Source organism: Poecilia formosa, unplaced genomic scaffold (genome assembly GCF_000485575.1).
Source record: "Poecilia formosa unplaced genomic scaffold, Poecilia_formosa-5.1.2 Scaffold77, whole genome shotgun sequence".
Lineage (NCBI taxonomy): Eukaryota > Metazoa > Chordata > Actinopteri > Cyprinodontiformes > Poeciliidae > Poecilia > Poecilia formosa.
Window position 1 is genome coordinate 147,270 of NW_006800016.1, and position 20,257 is coordinate 167,526.

The 20,257-nt window shown below is 36.7% G+C and overlaps 2 protein-coding genes across 5 annotated transcripts in view; both read right to left on the bottom strand.

The window, feature by feature from the left end:
• The window catches only part of tars2 (threonyl-tRNA synthetase 2, mitochondrial), a 38,401-nt gene extending 26,410 nt beyond the window's left edge, over positions 1-11,991 (bottom strand). For both annotated transcript variants that reach the window (XR_001662653.1, XM_007556042.2), the window contains exons 1-6: positions 11,752-11,991; positions 3,684-3,813; positions 3,364-3,545; positions 1,964-2,046; positions 1,730-1,856; positions 195-370 (exon numbers count right to left, since the gene is read on the bottom strand). Coding sequence is in view for 1 of the 2 variants with exons in the window: in XM_007556042.2 (XP_007556104.1) it covers positions 195-370; positions 1,730-1,856; positions 1,964-2,046; positions 3,364-3,545; positions 3,684-3,813; positions 11,752-11,947 (894 nt within the window). In the remaining variant the exon portion in view is untranslated. The remainder of the gene's footprint in view (positions 1-194; positions 371-1,729; positions 1,857-1,963; positions 2,047-3,363; positions 3,546-3,683; positions 3,814-11,751) is intronic.
• A 428-nt stretch (positions 11,992-12,419) lies between these two features.
• Positions 12,420-19,710, bottom strand: prpf3 (PRP3 pre-mRNA processing factor 3 homolog (yeast)). Of its 3 annotated transcripts, none has more exons than XM_007556046.2 (17): positions 19,533-19,710; positions 18,996-19,149; positions 17,974-18,104; positions 17,665-17,829; positions 17,497-17,574; positions 17,122-17,357; positions 16,904-17,022; positions 15,618-15,805; positions 15,353-15,519; positions 15,136-15,218; positions 14,798-14,941; positions 14,612-14,711; positions 14,401-14,514; positions 14,208-14,326; positions 13,496-13,573; positions 13,341-13,396; positions 12,420-13,246 (listed from the first exon to the last, which is right to left on the bottom strand). In XM_007556046.2, the coding sequence occupies exons 2-17, from the start codon at positions 19,138-19,140 to the stop codon at positions 13,097-13,099; spliced, it is 2,073 nt and encodes a 690-aa protein (XP_007556108.1). In that variant the 5' UTR covers positions 19,141-19,149; positions 19,533-19,710; the 3' UTR covers positions 12,420-13,096. The 3 variants fall into 3 exon arrangements, with proteins under 3 accessions (XP_007556108.1, XP_007556106.1, XP_016528944.1); XM_007556044.2 differs by having other exon boundaries at positions 17,665-17,832; XM_016673458.1 differs by having other exon boundaries at positions 17,665-17,838.
• Positions 19,711-20,257: the final 547 nt, after the last annotated feature.

The window sequence follows — 20,257 nt, forward strand, 5'->3', positions numbered from 1 at the left end:
AGAGACGCTTAAACATGTAGAATATTATGGAAACATTTTCTCATCTTGTTAAAAATACTTTTTTTCTTGTCTGGATGCAGTTGTTATAGTTTTCAAAAGGTTAGCATGTAAATGCATCTGTCAAAGTTCTAAAAAGAGCTTAAAAATACAAATACAAGCATCTTTATCATATTTTAAACACAAAACACACTTACATTTGCCACAATCTTAACCTCCTTGTATTGCATCTCATAGAAGATGTCTGCATTTCCCAATGCTTCCAGCAGGGGAGGTCCTGTTTTCAGCTCTTTCTCCAAGAAGCTGACAAACTCCTGCAGCTTCAGACTGCCATCTTCAAAGTCCTTAGCAAAATTGTTTCCTCCTGCTTTGTCTAAAGAGGGAGAAATTGGAATAAAAACTGAATAAAGTTATTTTAATTTTTAAAAATAATGCTGTTTTCATCAGCATTATTACTTATGATTGTTGCTCAGTCCATTCATAATTATTCAGGAAGCTCCATCTACTTGATCTCATAGCAAAGCTTCATCATGTTCACAGGTAATGACAAATAATCATGTAGTTTTTATACATAAAGGTGCACACTTGAAAAAAACAACTTGTGTTTATTATGAGAACACAAGATAAAAGAACCACTTCTCTTGTTGCCAGTTTATCTGAATTTGTGTTTTGTTGGACAAAGTTCCTCTCCGTTTCACTCGCTGCACATCCATGAAGTGCAAACAGCTTCCCAAAACGACAGCCTTGATCACACAGTGCATACATATTTTATACAACAGATCACGTGGACCAAAAATACAATGACAGGTTAGAAAAAAAATGGTGATCTAACCTCTCGCTCTGCCCCAGATGGTTTTGTTTTTATCATTATTCAGACAGTAATTAGCATATGGAAGTATTGACATTATCAATTAGGATAGTTGCTAGCATAGGAGGCCTGGTTTTCTAAAGAAATGCGTACGGTTTATGCTCCTCCTCTGAGTGTTATCAAACTCCAAGGTCATACGCCGAGAGTCGACTGCAGTCTCACGTTTGTAATTCACTACAGGAAAGGAAACACCCCTCCGGTGAAGATCATTTTTTCCACCCAAAAGTTCTCACTGGAGTACTTTTTCATTTTTCTTTGATAGTGTCCAATGTTTCCCACAGTGTATTATAAGCCTGGCGGGCCACCAGGCTTAGCATTGTTTGTTTATTTTATTTATTTATTTTTTTAAATCATTGGCTTTTTTAAGACTTTGTAGTTGGCGTTTAAGTTTAATCTTCCAGTCTTCCAATAACGCATAACTATCAAGTGATATTTTCAAATATCTTGTCAATTTTAAACATTTTTTAACTAACAAACATGGCGGCCAGCTGGATGACTGCCACAAGGCTTAGCAAGTTTTCTGAGGGAAACCCTGAGTGTCAAACTTATGGTGTCTCAGTATTTCGTTCTTATGTCTTCCATTATGCAGAAATGATGAAAGAGTGGCATACTGTCTGCTCTGCAAGATTTTACCTCAGAGTTTTTGTTGAGTCACAAAACAAACGTAATTTCATATCTGTCTGGAATATATTTGGCGGTTAAATACAATGAAATCAATCCTATTGATAAACTTTTAAATGATCTTCACATGTTGTTAATAAACTAATGTCTTCCAAGCTTTGTGATGTCAACTTTGCAGACTGAGGATGACACTAGAAAAAGGAGGTTTGTGTTTTTAGGGAAATTATCAAAGAAACACTCGACCTTTCAGCCTTTTGAAGGCCTCGGTGCTGAGGACATCCACTCTGAGCGTCTCAAGCTGCTTCTCTCTGACCTGCTCTTCAGCAGCAGCTTGCTTGTGTCTCGACAGCTGCTCGATAAGGGAGTGGGGCTTGAAAAGAGTCAGAGAGCAAAGATGATAGGACACGAGAGTCAATTTTGTTTTAGGCAAATTTTAGCAGCACCATTTCCAAAGAGCAACAATGAAAGGAGGCTTACTGTAAACTCTGCAACAATCTTGGACTTCAGCGCAGCTTTATTAGGTGGAGTTTTAGTGCTGACGGCTTTGGTGCTGGTGGGAGCTGAAGAACAGAGACAACGTTAAAACACAGGAAAAGATACAACCATTTTAATTAACAGTGGTGCTGGAACATTTGTGAACCTCTATCTGTTTATTTTCATGCATAAATGTGACTCAAAGAGGTGACGGCAAGAAAAAAAAAATTAAGAAAAAATTCTGAGTAAAATGATCCAATTTATCCTCAACACCCCTTTGCAAAAAATACTAACTCAAGTCTTCGTAAAATTTATATATCATATTCCCAGGTAACTCCCAGTAGTCACTGGGGTTACGGATCACCAGCGTTAGAATAGCTAAAATCCACAAATACTTGGGATCTTCGCTAAAAACCCTAATCACTGTCCATTTTAATAGTCTAAGCCTCAAATGTACCCTTAATATGCATGCATACATTAATATTTGCAGCTAAAACCATCTTTTTGCTACTGTAGAGGCAAAAAACTAGTCTTCCTCATCGCCACTGTGGATGGGAGGAACAGCCAATCAGTAGCAAGGAAAATGAGTGGCGTGCCTCGATTCACAGGTTTGTGAACGCTAGCCATTAGCATTGAGTTACGTAGCATTGCACCAGCTTCGGAAGCTGCAATTCCTCTGAATACTTTAGTCTCCACTGCATATATTTGTGTGACTTTCTACATCTATGATCAGTTTACAAAAGCCTATGTGACCATTTTTCCTTACAATTTGTGTCTATAGTTCAGAATTTATGGTTTCCTTGCTGATGCCAAACCAGCCTGAACCACGCAGCAGAGCTTCGCCATAAGACATGACCATTACCGTGTTCTACAGAGAAAGCAATCTAATCCTGAAGTTCATTTGTTGTTTTTAAGCAAATTACTCTTAAGTAAAATTATAATCTACATACTCTATGAATAAATAAAAACTAGTCCACAAAAAAAAATTCCCCCCTCAAACTTTATCCATCCATTGTTTATATCTGTATACCCCTTTTTTGTTTTGATACAACAGCTTTGAAACAGAGTTTAGTTCTAATGAAGACTGAATTCACGTTACATTTTGGCCTTTTTACCATTTATGAAATATTTGAACTAGTAGATTCTGATTCAGTCCATATGGATCAACAAATTAATTATGCTGTTCTTTATTGTGCTAAGCTACATCACTAAATGAAACCAGTTTACTGATTTAGATTTTTTTTAAATGTTCACATTTTTAATCAGGATGGTAAATAATGCTCCACATAGAAAAATGAAGAAGAAGAAAAAAATTCTGAATTCAAATAGTGTCTATAAACATTCAAGCACCTCTTAGGATCATCTGGATTTGATCGACATTAAAGATTTAAAATAAATCTGACCATTATTTGATGGAGTCTCTTTTTCTTTCTGCTTTTCTTTCTCTTTCTCCTTCTGCTTTTCTCGCTCCTTTTCCTTTTTGTGCAGGCTGGCTTTGAACTGTGCAATCACTTCCTCGGGATACACATTCCTCTCCTCCCAAATGGAAAAGATCCTTTCGACCGATTTGCGGACTTTTCCATCTCTAACAGAGAAAAACACACAAATTGTCTCAATAAATATCAGGGTTGATGCACTTTTTTCGGTCACAGATCAAACTACTAAAACAATACGCAGGTTTAGCTGCGACAAAGTGCCGAGTAAACACAATGAAGCTACTCACTTGATGAGGAGGGCAGCATTGGGAAGTACATCGGAGAACGCCGAACGAAACACAATGGCGTTCTTTCTTTTGCAGTTTTGGATCACATCATTGGCAAGGTAGAAAAGATTCAAGCGATGATTGTGGTCGGCTACAACAGAAATTAATAGAGGTTGAAAGAGAGAAGGACAAAAAAATAGCTGCAGTTTTATCCAGCTATGTTTTATATTTATTATTTTTAAATTTTGTTTAGCTCTTTGATGCATCCTCATCCATGGAACTACACAACTAATTACTAATTTCTCCAGCCTGGTGTATTTTTCGGCTGCCTCTTTGACTCCCTTGAAAAGAAGATTTTTAATCTCAGTGGGGTTTTTATCCTGGTAAAATAAAGGTTAAATAACTAAAAATAAAAGAGAATAGCTATTTAGAAGCAAAGCATTCTTAGCATTCATGCTTTACCCCAGTTTTCAATGAACACACATGCATATTTTAGAAAATATCCAAAGCTGAAAAGAATTACAAAAATATAGGGAGGTAACATCATCATCTTTAATGTAACAAATTTATTTGCTTTTGAACTATATTAAATCAATTCCAGATGCACAGTAAAATATTTGGCTGCTGGTTTTGTGACAACAAAAATTGCAGGAAATATATGTGTTGCAACATAAATACACATACAGTTCAGACAAGAAAACTCTGTTGGTTATGCAGCAACGCAGAGAACACATTTTAACAAATTATTTTACCCAACACCTCACATATTTTCTGCACGATTCACCCAACATCCTCGCCATGCAGGTGCTGTTTTTCGAGGTGGCCAAGTTTACAGTGTCAAGTGGATTTATGCTATATTCTTTACCTTGTCTCTCTTTTTTTAAAATTGCAAAGTAAATGAATCCAACACCAAATAAAAATATCCAGTAACCCACCAAAGACTGATACTCATAACAATGTCCATTCATCTTCTAATTGGCAGAGATGGTGGACATCTTTGATCTCAACTCCTCAGATCAGAGGTTAATCTAAGGCTACGTTCGCAAATTTATTCATTTATTTTTTGCGTGGCTCTTCTTACTACTAATCAAAGGGAGGTGGCAGTATTGAAACAAGATCATAAGACAAAGAAAGCTAAGGATTAAGGTATTGGATGCTTGCTTCAGACGTTTTCTACATCTGGTTCCTTCTGGTGCAGAATTATGATGCATGTCTCACACCACACATGAGAATTGACCGTTCTGACTGCAGATGCTTTACAAACTATCGGAAATGTATAAGATTTTGGGGTGAAAACTTCAGAATTGACTGCCATGATAAAGTTAACTAAGGAAAAACAAACACAATTTGAATGTGTCCGATTTGTCAGTGTGTGAGCGCAGCCAAACATGAACAAAAAGACAAAGTGACAGAAGTAAATCCAAGGATCCCCAGTGAGGACATGATAATTTCACAAGCGAGGGTTTGCAGAGTCAAAGTAGACTCCAGTCCCTGAACAACGTTTGATTTCAAGTAAAGAATAAATCTATTTAAATCCACAGCTACACTGAAACACATGAACGATATTCTAAGACTCAGAGTCATTTTTATCTTGAAATGATAAAAATCCATCAATTTAAATGCTATACGCACTAGGGCTGCAGTGATACAATAATCTCATGATAAGATACGTTACACGATATATATTGCAATATTCAAATGATACAATTCAATACACTTACAATTTTCTGAAAGATTTTAGAGGGACAGAGTGATTTTGGTGACATTTTGTGACTTATAGAGTTGGATTGAATTAATTTAACTGAAAACTGATTAAAAGCACCAACTACACAATACCTGGCTCTGGTTGGACATGGACACAGACTTAAAGTCGACAGCTGGACAAAATGAATCAAAGAAGTGGTGAGAAAACATGTTCCTTTTAATTGAAACAGTACAAACTGTAGCTTACATGCATTTGTAAAGTAAATAAAGTGCGCCAAGTACCCTGCTCTGAATAGTTTGATACCTTTTTAACCTCGACACTTAACATCTGAAGGAATCACTCCAAGTCTGATGACCTAATCACTCTCCTGGTGAAGCAAGTAGTGAGTGAGCAAGGTGACAGTTGGATGTTACAATACTTGCGGATGAATATCGATTTTTTTCCTGGGAAAGATAATATCGATATATATCACAAAATCGATATTACACAGCCCTAATACGCAGTGAAATTTAAGTGCTTTGAATAAGAAATGTATTACTTTTGGGATTTTGACATGCATTAGATGTAAATGAGTTCTCTCCATGAATGTGATGTTTGTCACTAAATAATTAAAGGGGTCCGATTCCTCCGTGAATTTATCAGATTTACATAAAGCTGCACAAACAATCGAATGTCAATATCTATTTGTGCAACATGTTCCAATTGTAAAAGAGTGCAGGAATGCAATACCTGGAAATGAGTTGTACTTTAATGACATGCATATAATTACTGCGAGAAAATAAGACTTTTAGCCTGTTAAATGTACTTTCAATGGAAGAAAAATAAAATATGGAACAACTGTAATCAGTGGCAGCATGAAAATATTCAGCAACAGAGCGGTAATAACTTGTTTTGCTGACATTATGCAGCCCTAGCCATATCTGTTGTGAAGATTTGTATCATTTAATGTTAAACTTTCAAACTGTGGACAGGTTAAACTTTTTCTAAAATCTTAATCAAGGGGATTAAGTTAATTAATGCAGTTATGTGTACAGCAAAGTTACTTCATCATCAAATTAGGATGTGCACAACAAGACCACATAACCTTAAATAATGTTCCAGATCTTTCATGTGCAAGTCCAGGCCCCAAACTGTAGCGACAAGCAAATTGAAAAGACCCAAAGAATGCAATGCAGCCGAATGACGCTGAAACAGAAAAGCTCTCTTACTGTGTTAAACACGCCGAGACTGAATTTTATGCTCTATAACACACACAAAAAGGGTCAAACCTGAACCACATCATTCTGCAGCGAACAAAATTTACTGAAAAGAATATATATTATATATATATATATCATGCAATTTATGAAACCTTTAAGCATTAGAACTGCTTTGAGTTTAAATAAATGTCAACACTGGAATATGGACTGAATTATCCATCCATCCATCCATTTTCTGAACACCCTTGTCCCTCAGTGGGGTCGGGAGGGGTGCTGGTGCCTATCTCCAGCTAACGTTCCGGGCGAGAGGCGGGGTACACCCTGGACAGGTCGCCAGTCTGTCGCATGGACTGAATTAATCAACACCAATTACTGTTGATTACTTATTTTACTTAATTAATCTGTACATTTTTTGTGAAAAACATGATGCTTAGCCATTTTTAAAACTGTTTTCAACAGTTTAAAAATTAAACTATTTTTATCAGCCATTTTAAATGTCAAGGTTTATAAAAAATTGCCATTATTGCTGAAACAATCAGATTAATCGTGACGAATCGATTATTGAAATAATTGTCAACTAATTTAGTAACTGATTAACTGTTAACTGCAGAATATAATTTGATATGAATATGGTGATAGTCCAGCTTGTGATTACATCTCCTGAAGCAGGTTGAAGCATTATCATGAGCATATTAAGGCAAATATTTAACGATTGGCAAATTTTTAGATACATAATTGAGCCTCTTGTTTAAGAGTAAAGTTCCTGTGTTGCCTCATTGTACTGATAATGTCGGCTCGTACACCTGGCTGAAAACACTTTGTTACAAAACCACTGAAGAAGTCAAGTCTCCTCTGTACTAAAAACAGGTGTTATGCAGCAATGACCTTCCACAGAAAATAGAAGCTGCAATAAAGACAATCTGAAGAACAGAAAACACTGCAACCACAAAACAATTAACCACCAAGGATCCTAAAACAAATTAACATAAAGAAATTGTTTTATTTTTAACGCTTCATCACCTCTGGTTCAAAATACTTAAGCCTGATTAAACATAAACCTGATAATTTCACATGAACAGATTCTTCAATAACATAAAAATTAATTAATGAAACTTTTAATTTCTGTGCTTTTTGAGATCTTAGAATTAGCTGGGAATATTTAATGTCAATATATACACTCCAGTCAACTTTGAACATTGCTACAGATTCTGAAAAACTACATTTGTTAAAGCTTTAATCTGTTTATGTGAACAAAAATTAGGTTTATTTGTTTTACACATTTTGCTAAAATCATGTCTCATTTCTCTTTATCCCAGTATCATACCACACTCCTACTCCTGATTTCTCCACTGAAGATTACTGTAAATATGCCCAGATGCCCTTTCAAAGGCCCCCACTATAATCAAGCTTTCAGAAAATGTGTCTAAAGAACATTACAACACCAATATTTTCAAGCAAAACATGTAAGAAATGAGGAAAATTGAGGTTTCCACCACACAAACTGCCAATATTTAGTATCAAAATGTATCATCTTTACTTTAAAGATTCAAAAACTCAACCTGTTGTAAGCTTGGATCAACTAATAAAGAGTCAGACTCAATACAGTGATTTTACAAATTCACAAAAATACAGTTAATATAAATAACCTTTTCATATTTACATGATAAACATTTTTATCTGGGAAACTCCAGTCAGTCTTACAGAAAATATTAATATTTTGATGGTCATCTAATGTTATGTTTTTATCTGAATACTTGTGAACTTTTACCGAATGAACCTGTCTGAGCTAAAACCCAACTCCAGCTGTCCTGGAGATGTTTTCTGCAGACCGTTTCTGGAGTTTATGGTTCTCTGTCCTCGGTATAAAAACGACATGTTGACTCTCAGAGATTTTACTCTCACCTAAACAGAGCTTGGATACATTTTTCTCCTCCACAACTCCAAAATACCATGACAAAATCTTAAATATATCGCTTCCATCCCTTGTTTTTACAAGCTTAAATTAAGAATAGTTAACACCACATGCTTCTTATCTTCCCCCAACAGAACATGACATGTTTATTAAAAAATATACTGCTTAATATTTTAATATTTAACCGGTTATCTTACCCAGAAGATTTTAAACAATTCATGTTTCTACTCAGATTCTTAACCTTTACCATTTCCATCTAAAGCTGAGTTTACAAAAACATGCATGAATATTTAACATATCCAAAATAAAATGGAAAACTGCCAACAAAGGAGCAAAAAAACAGCAACTTCAAGCAACATCACAAAGTTGTATAGTCACTAGTTATAACTAATCAGATAGTTATTGAGTTCTGGATTTCTTCTAAATATTTTTGCCTCAAAATATTATCTATTGTGATATGGTTTAAAGGATATGATGAAATAAACATTTTCCGTTTTAAAAGCCTTAGTTTTAGCCGTCTTTACAGTCACACTGTATTATTTAACTTCTCTTTTTAGCTTTGATTAAGTAAGTTTTGTGAATTTTATATTTGTTGGATTTTAGTTTACAAAGCCTTTTGTGCAGCACGAGTTACAGTAATAAACCTGACCTTTCCTGTTCTTTGACAGACTGCATTTCTAATTTAAGGAGTTTGTGTCCATAAAAGACCTGGAAGGCTGGCCTCAAAAGCATCAATAAATGTTCAAAATATGACTTTAAAGACACAAAAGTTGCTTTACCACCTGAAGACAGACTGAATTTGGTACACAAACCACAATCGAGGATACTTAGAGAAAATATAAACATAAATCAAATGACATTGCCACCAACCTCTAGCTTTTTGAATAAATACAAGACTATTCCTGGGAGAATTAAAATCAACAGGCTTCAACAACTTGGGTTTTTCTGTCCCAAATTTATTTTAGAAGCAAACTAAAGACCTAAGCTCAGTAATGATTAAAAAAAAAAAAAAAGATCTGCAAAACCCAATACAATTGATTTGGCTTTTACTTACATCAGCACCACCAAGATTAAAACTCGTATTCAAGAGTTTACGATTTATTACCAGCAAAAAATGTTTCATCCAGAATGAAGTAAACCAATTTCTTCAGTTTTACAGAAACAAAAAGAACACCGACATCAAAATAATAAAACTTGGGAACCCAGGGTTATATACACACGTGTAAAGAAAAAAAAAAAAAAAAAACATGACGGGAAAACACATTCTGGACAGAACTGGGTCTGGGTCAGAATGAGATTACAGCAGCAAAATTGTCTGGTGTTAAATATCCCAAAATTCCTACATTTTATTCCAGGTTATTCAGAGAACAATCTAATCAATAAATATTATTGTTAAAACCCACTTTGACTGTTTTACTGTGCATATACAAGAAATTTGACTTTGGTTTTCAAGCACTCAGCCTCTGAACTCAAAGAAGAGATATAAAATTAGAGAAAATAAAATAAGAACAAAGTAACAACATGCACATGTATTTGCAGCCATTTTGGATTTAGATTGTAGAAGTACAAAAAAAGAGAGAGATTGCTGCAGCTCTGCAAATATGTTTATTTTGCTTCATAGTAGTCAACTCCTAAAGCTAAATCAGATCAAACTTCTACTCATTTAGGTGAGAACGACCAAAATTATTTCTGTCTGCTGAATGCCACAAAATAAAAGTCAGAGTTTTACATATAGAGAAAAGAAAGTGTTAGAAAAATAGGTTACACAATATATCATCGCAAAGGACTGTTTGGAGCAAAATATTTGTAAGCTGAAATATCCCAACAAATGTTTTGAACTTGTAAATGTTATGCTGATGTAATATTTAACAAGTTACAGAGTCTCACGTTAGCAGATGCTCACACCAGACACAAATAGAAGAATATGCTAAAGATCAGAGTGCAAGAAGTACAGATAAGAAAGAAGAAAATAGACAAACATCACACCTTGTACAGCAATGTCAACATTTTCTGATACTGTGAAAAACCCTAGTGCATCTTTTTTTTGCACATGTAAACTTCTGGTTTCAGCTTTAAATGCATATTCATGTCCTTAAACATAAATGAATTGCATTATTCTAAAACCATAAACACCTAATTTAGCAGAAAAATTAGCCATCATTACTTCAGATCAGCTGGACTTTTTTTTATTTTATTTTTTTAAATGAGGCACCAAACCTCAGTTTGTTGAATTTTCTTGGCTAGTTTGCTTAGAACATTTGAAGGATCAATAATTTAAAAAATATGCAAGGCGTGACTCTTGAGGGACCATTTTATACTTTTTAGTATCTGGAGGAACCCTTAGTGAAGTGAAGCAACAGTGCAGCTGTGCACAGGTAGAGACAGAGCAAACTGTACTTCTTGAGGAAGCTTAGATCCTTCAGTGTTTGCAGCAAAAGGCTGCAGATCTTCTGGAACTCTGTTGTGAAGAAGCTTCAGAGACGGACTTAAACTGGCTCAACAACCTGATAAAGACGGCTGGTAAGGTTCTGAAGAACTGAAGATGAGTATGCAAAGAAGGACTTTCTAATAAAATCAAGAAAATTATGAACAACTTTAAACATCTTCATGAGACTGTCTTCAGTCAGAGGCTGCTTCAGATTTGCTGTATTACAGACTGCTACAAGAGGACCTTCCACAGCCATTTTTAAGTCATGCATTCATCAAATCAATCGCATTACAAGGCAGACGCACTTGCTCGACTAACGCGCTGTGCAACAGTTAAATATACATTGCACACTATACCTGCAAACTAAAGAGCTACGATCTTGTCAATGTACAAAAAACTACAGAAAAACAAGTTCATTCAATTGTGCTCATACAATAAACATCTCATCAAAACACGCCACACGAACAGCTATTAAGGTGCAACCAAAGCTGCCTAAAAAGTGAAGCAAGCTACGAGCGAATCAAGATCAACACATCCCAACTTAATTTGTTTTGCACAACCAGCCCGTGTTTCCCAGAGAGGCCCATCTGTAAACACTATCAGCGACACGTTAGCCTTGCCACCATTAGCAGCTAATTTTAAGTAGCATCACCTGCGAATACTTCTGAAATTAATTGCTCGTTCAAAAGTAAAGAAACTGAATAAGTAACTTTTGAGATAGAACGTAAAGCACTGCATAAATTAGCCAAATATATTGACGAGTTTTGCACACTATATGTAGAAATGCCAAAAATCAAGCTTTTGAATTAGCTTGAGGTATGCTAGCTAGCGGCGCTGCTACTCACATTTCTTGAGCCACTTCATCCAGTAGCGAACAATGAGGCCGTGGTGTTTCTTGTTTTCAATGCACCACGTCGAGAGGCTCTGTATCGACTCCATAGTATTGGAAACTCCTTGAAAGCGGCGGTCCAGTGAGGCTTCCAGAGAACCAGTGGAGCTGCGGGCTCCCTGCCCGCTTGCAGCGCCTGAACCGGCCGCCATCTTCCCCGATCTGTCTGCTGATGTGGGGGGCAGTGGCGGTGCTAGACTAAATTTACCAGGGAGGCAGAGGGAAGGTGGGGGCAGTGTTTTTTTCCCATGGGGGCTCAAAATAACAAAATACTAATAAAAAGCTGTATTTTCTTTTGTGTAATATATTAAGTGAAGCACAGAGCTTAAGAGTCACTTGCTTTTCCAAGGGCTACAGGTTGCAGACCACTGATAAAAACGGATACCATCTCAAAACATTGTAGAATTTGCAACACCTTACTTTTTGATTCTGTACATATAATAAGAAATTAATTTATCATCTCATCATGATTAGTCCCCATCTAGAACTGCCCATAGTTGGGGGATGAAGCAAATTGGGGTAAGGAGGAAGAGCTGTAGGGGAGATTAGTTAATGCAAAGTTAGCATAGAGAGCTCTAGCTAGAAAACAATGTTTAATAATAATAATAATAAAACAAATAACAAAAGTGTTTGTATTTTGTTTATTTAAGGCAGAGACTGCACTGTTAAAGATAAGTGTAGCTACAACAGAGCCAAAAATGCATTCTTCAAACAAAAATTGCATAAATGCATTTAGACACCTGCCTTTCAGTGAAAAGTTTGTGAACCTTACGTGGTAAAGATATTTATCTAATGTATTTTTTGAGAGCACAAAATTGTGCAAATTGTTTCTAATGGAAGGGGTCACTCAAATGTTTCCAATCAAACCGATTTTTACAGTGGGCATCTTGATTTAATCACAAAATTATCAGTCGTGATAAACGGATCTCACCACATTATGCCTGTGGAGTTATTACACCAAACTGCGCAATCTGCCTACAAAAATTACAATTTAGACAGAAAAGCCTAAGTCATCAAAGAAATCAACACTGATGCAGTTCTATACACACACACACATACTTCTCTATACACATCTGGATCTGTTCCATTCTCTCTCTCCATCTCTCTTTCAAACAAAACAAAACAACAAAAGTAACCACACTCGCACAGGTTTGTTGTTGCTCCTTTTCGATACTCAAGTCTCTTAATAAAGCCGATGTCTGTCCAGGCGCCAGCAGAGGGGGGCGGCTGGCTGTGAGGGATCTGCAGGCTCATTGATGGTTGGAGTCACTGAAAGAATCAAAGCGCTCCGCAGGTTTGCTTCAGTCGTCTGAGCCTTCCAACACACTCTGGCTCAGCGCTAAGTCCCAGTAGTGTTCTGTGCCGTGTTTCCTGAAGTGCTCTCGAGCCATGTTCTCAGTGGGGCACTGCTTGAACTTCATCTCACCGAAACTCCGCTCCTTAGCCGTTCCCTGAGGAGCCAGGAGAAACAGATACGTTCACGAGACCAATGGAAAAAAAAATAATAAAGAAGCAACATGAGGATGCTAGATGCAGAAAACTGACCTCCCAAATCAGCCAACATTTGTTGTTTCTTCTTGTATCGTCATCGCCATCTGGATCTAATAAATAAAGGGCCGGATGAAAAGAGTTAAATATTAAAATAAGGTATTACAGGTAGAACGTAAAAAAAAAAAAAACAAGCCTAAAACTAGTCTTACCGTCTCTTTTGCTGTTGTGTTCCTCCCATTTGATTCTGTGCATCATCAGTCTCTTAAACTTTTTCTGGGCTTTGGGGCCTAAAATGGAAAGAAAAAAAAAAAAAAAAAAAAACACCACATTTTAAGTGCAACATTAAAATCTAACAGTTTAAAGGCCAGCAGATTATTTACAGAATTATACAAGAAAACCATTGGATGGTATACAAAGTAACGGAATATGTTCAAACAGAAAGCAGAGTTTACTCTCATTGTTTGGGTAAATCTAATAGTGTTTAACTGTAAACATAAATAATGTTTACAGAATGTATCATGTTAAAACCACAAAAGTAAAAAATAAAATAAAATAAATAAATTATAAAATAAAAAAGGAAATGTCTCAACTTGATTTTAAAAGAATATATTTTACATAAATGGTAAAAAAAAAAATGTCAGTGAATTTAAACTAGTTACTCATGAAACAAAAAGCAACAAAAAATGTTTTATGCATTTGGAAATAAATTAAAAAGTGCCATATTAAGAGTTGGGTAAAGAGCCAGCAACTAACATGTCAATTTCTTCAATGTCAATCTTCCTGATCCCCAGGCAGAATCAACTCATTTTGGCCAACCACATTGACAAACCATTAAAATAAAACTTTAAATGCACTGGTTTTATACATTTCATAAAAGCCTACCAACCCATAGCAGCATTTTGATTCTGTATCATTTCTTACCTCCCTCCACCACAACTATATTGACATCTTTGTGCAGAACCACTGTGCCCGTCAGGTATAGCTGGTTTGCATTGGCCTCCACCTTAAATTTCTTTGCCGGATTTTGCAAGTTACGGATCCTAAACGAGAAAAATGCAATAATTATAAGAAGAATTTCCGCATATCTCGAGCGACTCATGTCCCGTTTGCTTACCTGTATACTGTAACGTGAACGCCATTAGTTAGATCTTCTTTTAACTTCTTCACCTTCTTTTCTTTTCTCTGCTCTGCTGTCAGCTTGCGAGCTGCATTGGCCTCTTCATGAGCTCTATAATTAGACGACATATTAAAACTTGATTTATAAGAAAGTCCTTCAGTTTTAAATGTCAAAGAAATGCCGAGATATTAATAACGGTGCTACAAACTTTTGTCTCTTGGCCATCTGCGCTCTCACATGGGCTTCTACTTTTGTAGGATCCTGAACAGCCTCCGTCCCCAACACTCTCATCAGGTTGGAGATACGTACTAAATCAACAGAAACAAACATTAGCGACGACATTCTGCTTGGTCCAGGCCAGCAACTATTTCTGGCCATATTTGTGTTTGTGTACCTTTTGGTTCTGGTGGAGGCATCAGGCCCAGACGGACCTTTTCCTGCACTTCTTTCTGTGCTTCCCTCCGTGTTTGTCTTCTCAGTTTCTTCTGCTCTCTCTTTGTTAGATACACACCTAAAGTTACTGGCTTGTCTGTGTCAACTAGAAGAAAAACATAAATAAAATGTAAAACCTACTAATGATAGAACTGAACTGAAATGAGCTGAACTGAATTATGTCCAATGAGAAGAGGAGTGCGACTAAGTATTTCCAATCTTAAATTACTTGAAACAGTTTAATGGAGAGCTACTGTAGGGTATCAATAAATTATCAAATACATTTAACCCACAGCTTACCTGGAGGACTAATTTGGGCAGGATGTTCTACTAGGTTTGTCACACCAAAAAGGTCAAACTCTTCAAATTTTGATTCCGAATTTCTTTTCAACAGAGAAAGAAAAAGAAAGCATGATAAAGGTCAGTCACTTTTAAACATTATTATTTTTTCTGCAAATGTCATACAGAATTATTAAATAACTGAGCTTTGGCCAAACAGCCTTATTCATTTCCTTACATGGGCATGAAGGTGCTTAATATATATGAGTCCCACCACTCAATATTAGGCACATCTCCTTCTCCAATCTCTTTCTTCGGAGCAATCAGTGCCAATTTGGTGGAAGCTTGGATTCCTGTTTTCTTTGCAGCCTGGGCAATCTCATTCTGCAGCCTCTCCAGCTGGGCCTGAGTGGGTTAGACAAACACACACACAAACAAGAAAACTGCTAAATCTTCAGCTAAACAGAAAATGCATCTACATTTGAAGAGCTTTCTTCTTCTACCTTGGTTCTAACTCTCTGAGCAATCTTTTCAAAGCGACCCGGTTCGTGGAATTTGAAGCCCCTGCGAGTCCGCTGGGCTGGAGTTATGAGAACCCGCTGGTCAAAGTAGGACGTGGACTCTATGTCGTCCCCAGGCTTCTCCTTCAGCTGCTGGCGAAACTGCTCCCTCTTTACAGCTCGTATGTTGGCTGCACAAAAAAAAAAAAAAGAAGTAAACCGTTTTAATTAGCGTTATGAGTGGAAGATGAATAAATATATCAGAAAAAAAATCTCCCCTCCCCTGGACAGAAGAATTTTATTTCATTTCAGAGTTACCAGTGTGAACTTAAGAGGGCAAAAAGGAGCTTCAACCTATTTAGTTCACATAGTGCAAAATGGTTCAAGCGGTTTAATTCAGATTTTTATTGTATATTTTCTTACTTTGATATTTGTGTTTCTGATTACTTGCATTGTGTAGAACAAAGATTACACATATGGAAATGCTTTTAAATAATTTACCAATATTTAATTTCTTTATGTAACAGTGGTGTGCAAACTTTTGAGAGCTGCTGTATTTCAGACAATGTTCAAAATATGGACAGTAAATTTTTGTTGCTGCTTAATGGATTTTTATACTTCCAAATTTTTACCATCTTGATTCCATTACAGCAAAAACTTTAGGAAACAAACTACACAAAGACGACTGCATATGTTTTCCTTCAATTAGAGTTAAATGTTGTTTTCCTAGAAAAAGACATTTTTAAGTCGAATTATATTTTTTAATGTTGATATTTTTGACATCTAGCAGTGTTAATGATACATAAAAAAGTATTTTCAGTTCCCTTTAGCAAAGACAAACAAACACAAAGTGGCCACTATAGAACCAAATGGAGTTTCGGACTGAGTTTTTTGCTATTAATGGAAGGCAAAAATAAAACCACTTAAATGTTGTTTATCATTTTTTAAATAAGTCTGTGCAGACGTTCGAGAATTAGGAAAAAAAAGGTTTACATGATCTTGGTTTTTGTTAGATATTGTACAAATTCTGCATTTGTTCAGGTATGTGCAGCGCAGTACATTTGGTACATGCCTGTACCAAACCAACTAAACTAATCAGTCTGAAAACAGGTACTGTTGCACCCCTAATCACACCTGTTCTTAAAGATAAAATTACACAGCAGCTCTTCCCTGGCTAACAAATATCTACAGTGTATCCCAGCACAGAGTAATCCAAAAATATATAACGCATTTGAATTTGAAATATTTTTTGTTTTAAAGTTGACAACAACCTGAAAGAAATGTGGTACCTTTGAGTGTGGGCATCCGATGTGTGAGTTCAATCTCTTTTCCTGTAGCGTCAACAGTTCTGCCCTTGTCATCCAGGATCAGAGGCGTTGGTTTGTTCACTTCTTTAATATCAACTTTCCTGTAATTTCACACATATAAAAAGACATTTTTAACTGTAACCAAGTTAACCCCAGATTTTTTTGTGCAAAAATTCTTTTTCCCCCAAGTTGTTACTTACGGTGGTGCGATTCCCATGGCGTGCAGATTAGCAAGAGCGACTAAATTTGGAGGTCCCGTGTTCACAAAAGTGTTGAGGATACCAGGCTTCTGAGCTAACTGGGACTGGATCCGGGCCTGAAGCTCAGCTGCTTTGCGGGCTTTCTCTATGGCATCATTCATAAAGCTGGCAGCCTGAGAGGGGGCAATAGACGAAGCCCCACCAGCAGCAGCACCAAGAAGCCGTGATCCATCACCCTGTGATTGTGAGAAAAGACAACAAGTGATGTCAGAAAAGGGGCCAATTGTTCAGTGTGACAAATGGCTGGATATGTTAAAAATGTCAAATGTTTATGTGTTTTTGGTCTAGTATCTGAGGGTTTGAATAAAGGATTACCGTTGCAGGCGACGTAAAGCTCAGCTGTTTCTTCCTTTCTTCTATCTGCTTAGTGGCTGCTTCCATCATCTGCTTGATCTGTTGAAGAAGCAGAAGGTAGGACAGTTCTTAAAACTTGACTAACTAAAGACATACAGTACATGTGAGATGCACAATAATTTATTTTACCTGCATTTTGGTGAGCATGCCAGGGCTTTCGGATGGAGGTCCGGGTATCACCTCGGGCTCCTCCACCTCCTGAAAGCGTGGGACTCTCTTCCTCTTGACTGTTGTCCCATCTCCTGCATCTGGAGCAACTTGCACTGCTCCTGTGTCGGCCTCCTCTCCAAAAACCTCCTTAGTCCAAACAGCCAAATCACGAGCAAACACACAATTTTTTTTCCAGTTGTTGTACTTTATCACTAAGTGATACTGTATAGATTTAACGCAGTCTGTTTAAATTCTTATGATAAGGTCAGAGCAGTGGTCTCTTGTTACCTTCAGTTCTCTTTTGCGGTGTTTTTCACTCCCTCCTTTGCTGCCACGGCTGTTGCGGCTTTCCTCGAGAGCTTCAAACAGACGTTCTACAAAACCTCCTGCAGAGTCATCGAGGATCGGACGCAGCTGGTCTGAGGGCAAATGAGTGTTTAAATAATTAACACACATTTAAGGGCCATTTAATAGTCACAGTAACATGTTATCGCAAACACTGCAATTATTTGAACCTACTGCTCTTATTTATGTCATGTTTAGGTTTGATAGTGATAGCTTGACCTCAAGCTATATGTAAAGCTACAGTATGTAACTTTTAAATATTTCTTTTTACACATTTGTTAAAACTGCCACTGTGTACTGACAGTATGAGACAGATAATTAAAAAATAAATAAATAAAAATAAAAAAATCAAGCACTCCCACTGTCTCCCTGAGCTACTTTCTGAAGAAATACAGTGCTCCCTGTCAAAAACAACCAGTCAGAGACAGGAGGAATGTCTTAGTGCTGTCAATCAACCTTGTGTATGCTGCCAGTTTATCTGCTCCCACTGGTGGCTATGCTAACTACCCTTAGCATTCATGTCAGTTTTTGTTGTGGTGAACCAACTGTAGTGTAGCAGAGGGAAGCTGTGAGCAGCATGTACACGAGAATGAGTGACAGCACTAAGACCCTCCTCCTGGCTCTGACTGGTTGTTTCTGACAAAGCAGTGTATTTGTTCAGGTAACAGCAGACTCATAGGGAGAAGGCAGAAGAGGATTATCTGTCTCTTACCATATTGTTACAACATAGTTACAGTTTTAATAAATATGTAATTAAAAAAACTATTTAAATAAAAGTTACACAGTGCTGTTTTAAATATCCCGTAGATAGCAAAAAAAAAAAAACTGGAAAGAAAGGGAGCAGAAATCGCTCAATTAAAAACAAAACAAACAAACAAAAAAACAGTGAGTATAACTGCACCAATAAGTTGTCAAAAACATGACGGAGGAGCCCAGTGATAAACACCCACTGTCATGTTAGTTACCTGTGGTCTTCTTTTTATCCAGCCCCTTGCCAACGCAGTGTAAAGCTGCGGTGACCACAGTGGGCTCTGAGAAACCCAGCACCTTCTTCACGGTGCGCTCCACCCAGGGTCTCAGCTCCTCCACCTCCCGCTTTGGCAGAGACATCCTCCAATACTGCGAGACATAACAATTCGGAAATGTTTCGAAGCTGCCTTCAGCTCAATAACCAGCCTTTACTTTGCGGCAAGCTTATATTCAGCATATTTTTTCTTAGGATATGAATGTGCCAAACAGGACATAGCATAAGCTCAAGCACTCTTTGAGAGTCGCACAAGTGTTACCTAAAAACAACACATATGTTGAGCAAAGTCTACGTCTTTCAGTTACTTATTAAATATTATGGTTCAATACGTGGCTAACTTTGCTAACACGGAGTAACAAAATAGCTAAGATCAATCACATCCAAAACTCCCCGGTAACATGCTAAGAAGCATTAGCTCACTGCTGTATGTGGGCCACCAACATAGATGTACTTTGCCTTAATAAATCTTTCAAACCTCTTGAATTTGAAGATCAATCCCTGAGCACACGTTTGCTGTACAATTCCGACAAAGACGAGCAGGTTTTTAGACGCTGAAAAAAGCTCAAATCTTCAAGTTTTTCTCCAAAACTTTCTGTTTAGCCGCGCCGTTCACGCGACGTTTCTGTTAGAGGACCCGGAACAGGAAATTCAAACTTCTTCTTCTTTGATGTTTTTTGGCGGTTGGGAACCAATGAAATTGGTGCACTACCGCCACCGACTGGTATGGAGTGTGGGTCAGACTGTCACTGAAGGAGATTATTTTCTAAGATAACGAAATATTATCTGCTAACCTTTACTTTTCGAGTTATTTCTAATTAAACTAAATCTAGTTTTAGTTCAACTCATGTTAAATTTTGAATCAATGTTTGTCTTTCTTCATCATCATTTTGACAATGTAATATAACATGTTGTACATCCAAACTTGTACTTCCGTGCTACTTTCTCCAAGATTTTGGTGTCACCGCTTGTCCACTATACGAGAAACTGTCGACTTGTTTCAGGTATTTATAAGCGTGCAGTTTGCAAAAAATATATAAAAAAAAAAAGATAGAGAAAGATATTGTACAAATGTCCAGTTGCGTAAAGGTAAACATTGTTATTTATCTTTTAAAATGCAATTTTAACATGCAAAAAAATCATTAAAAGTATGCAGTGAAATTAAATTGGAGTATAATTTTCTCATATTATTTTTTCATATAT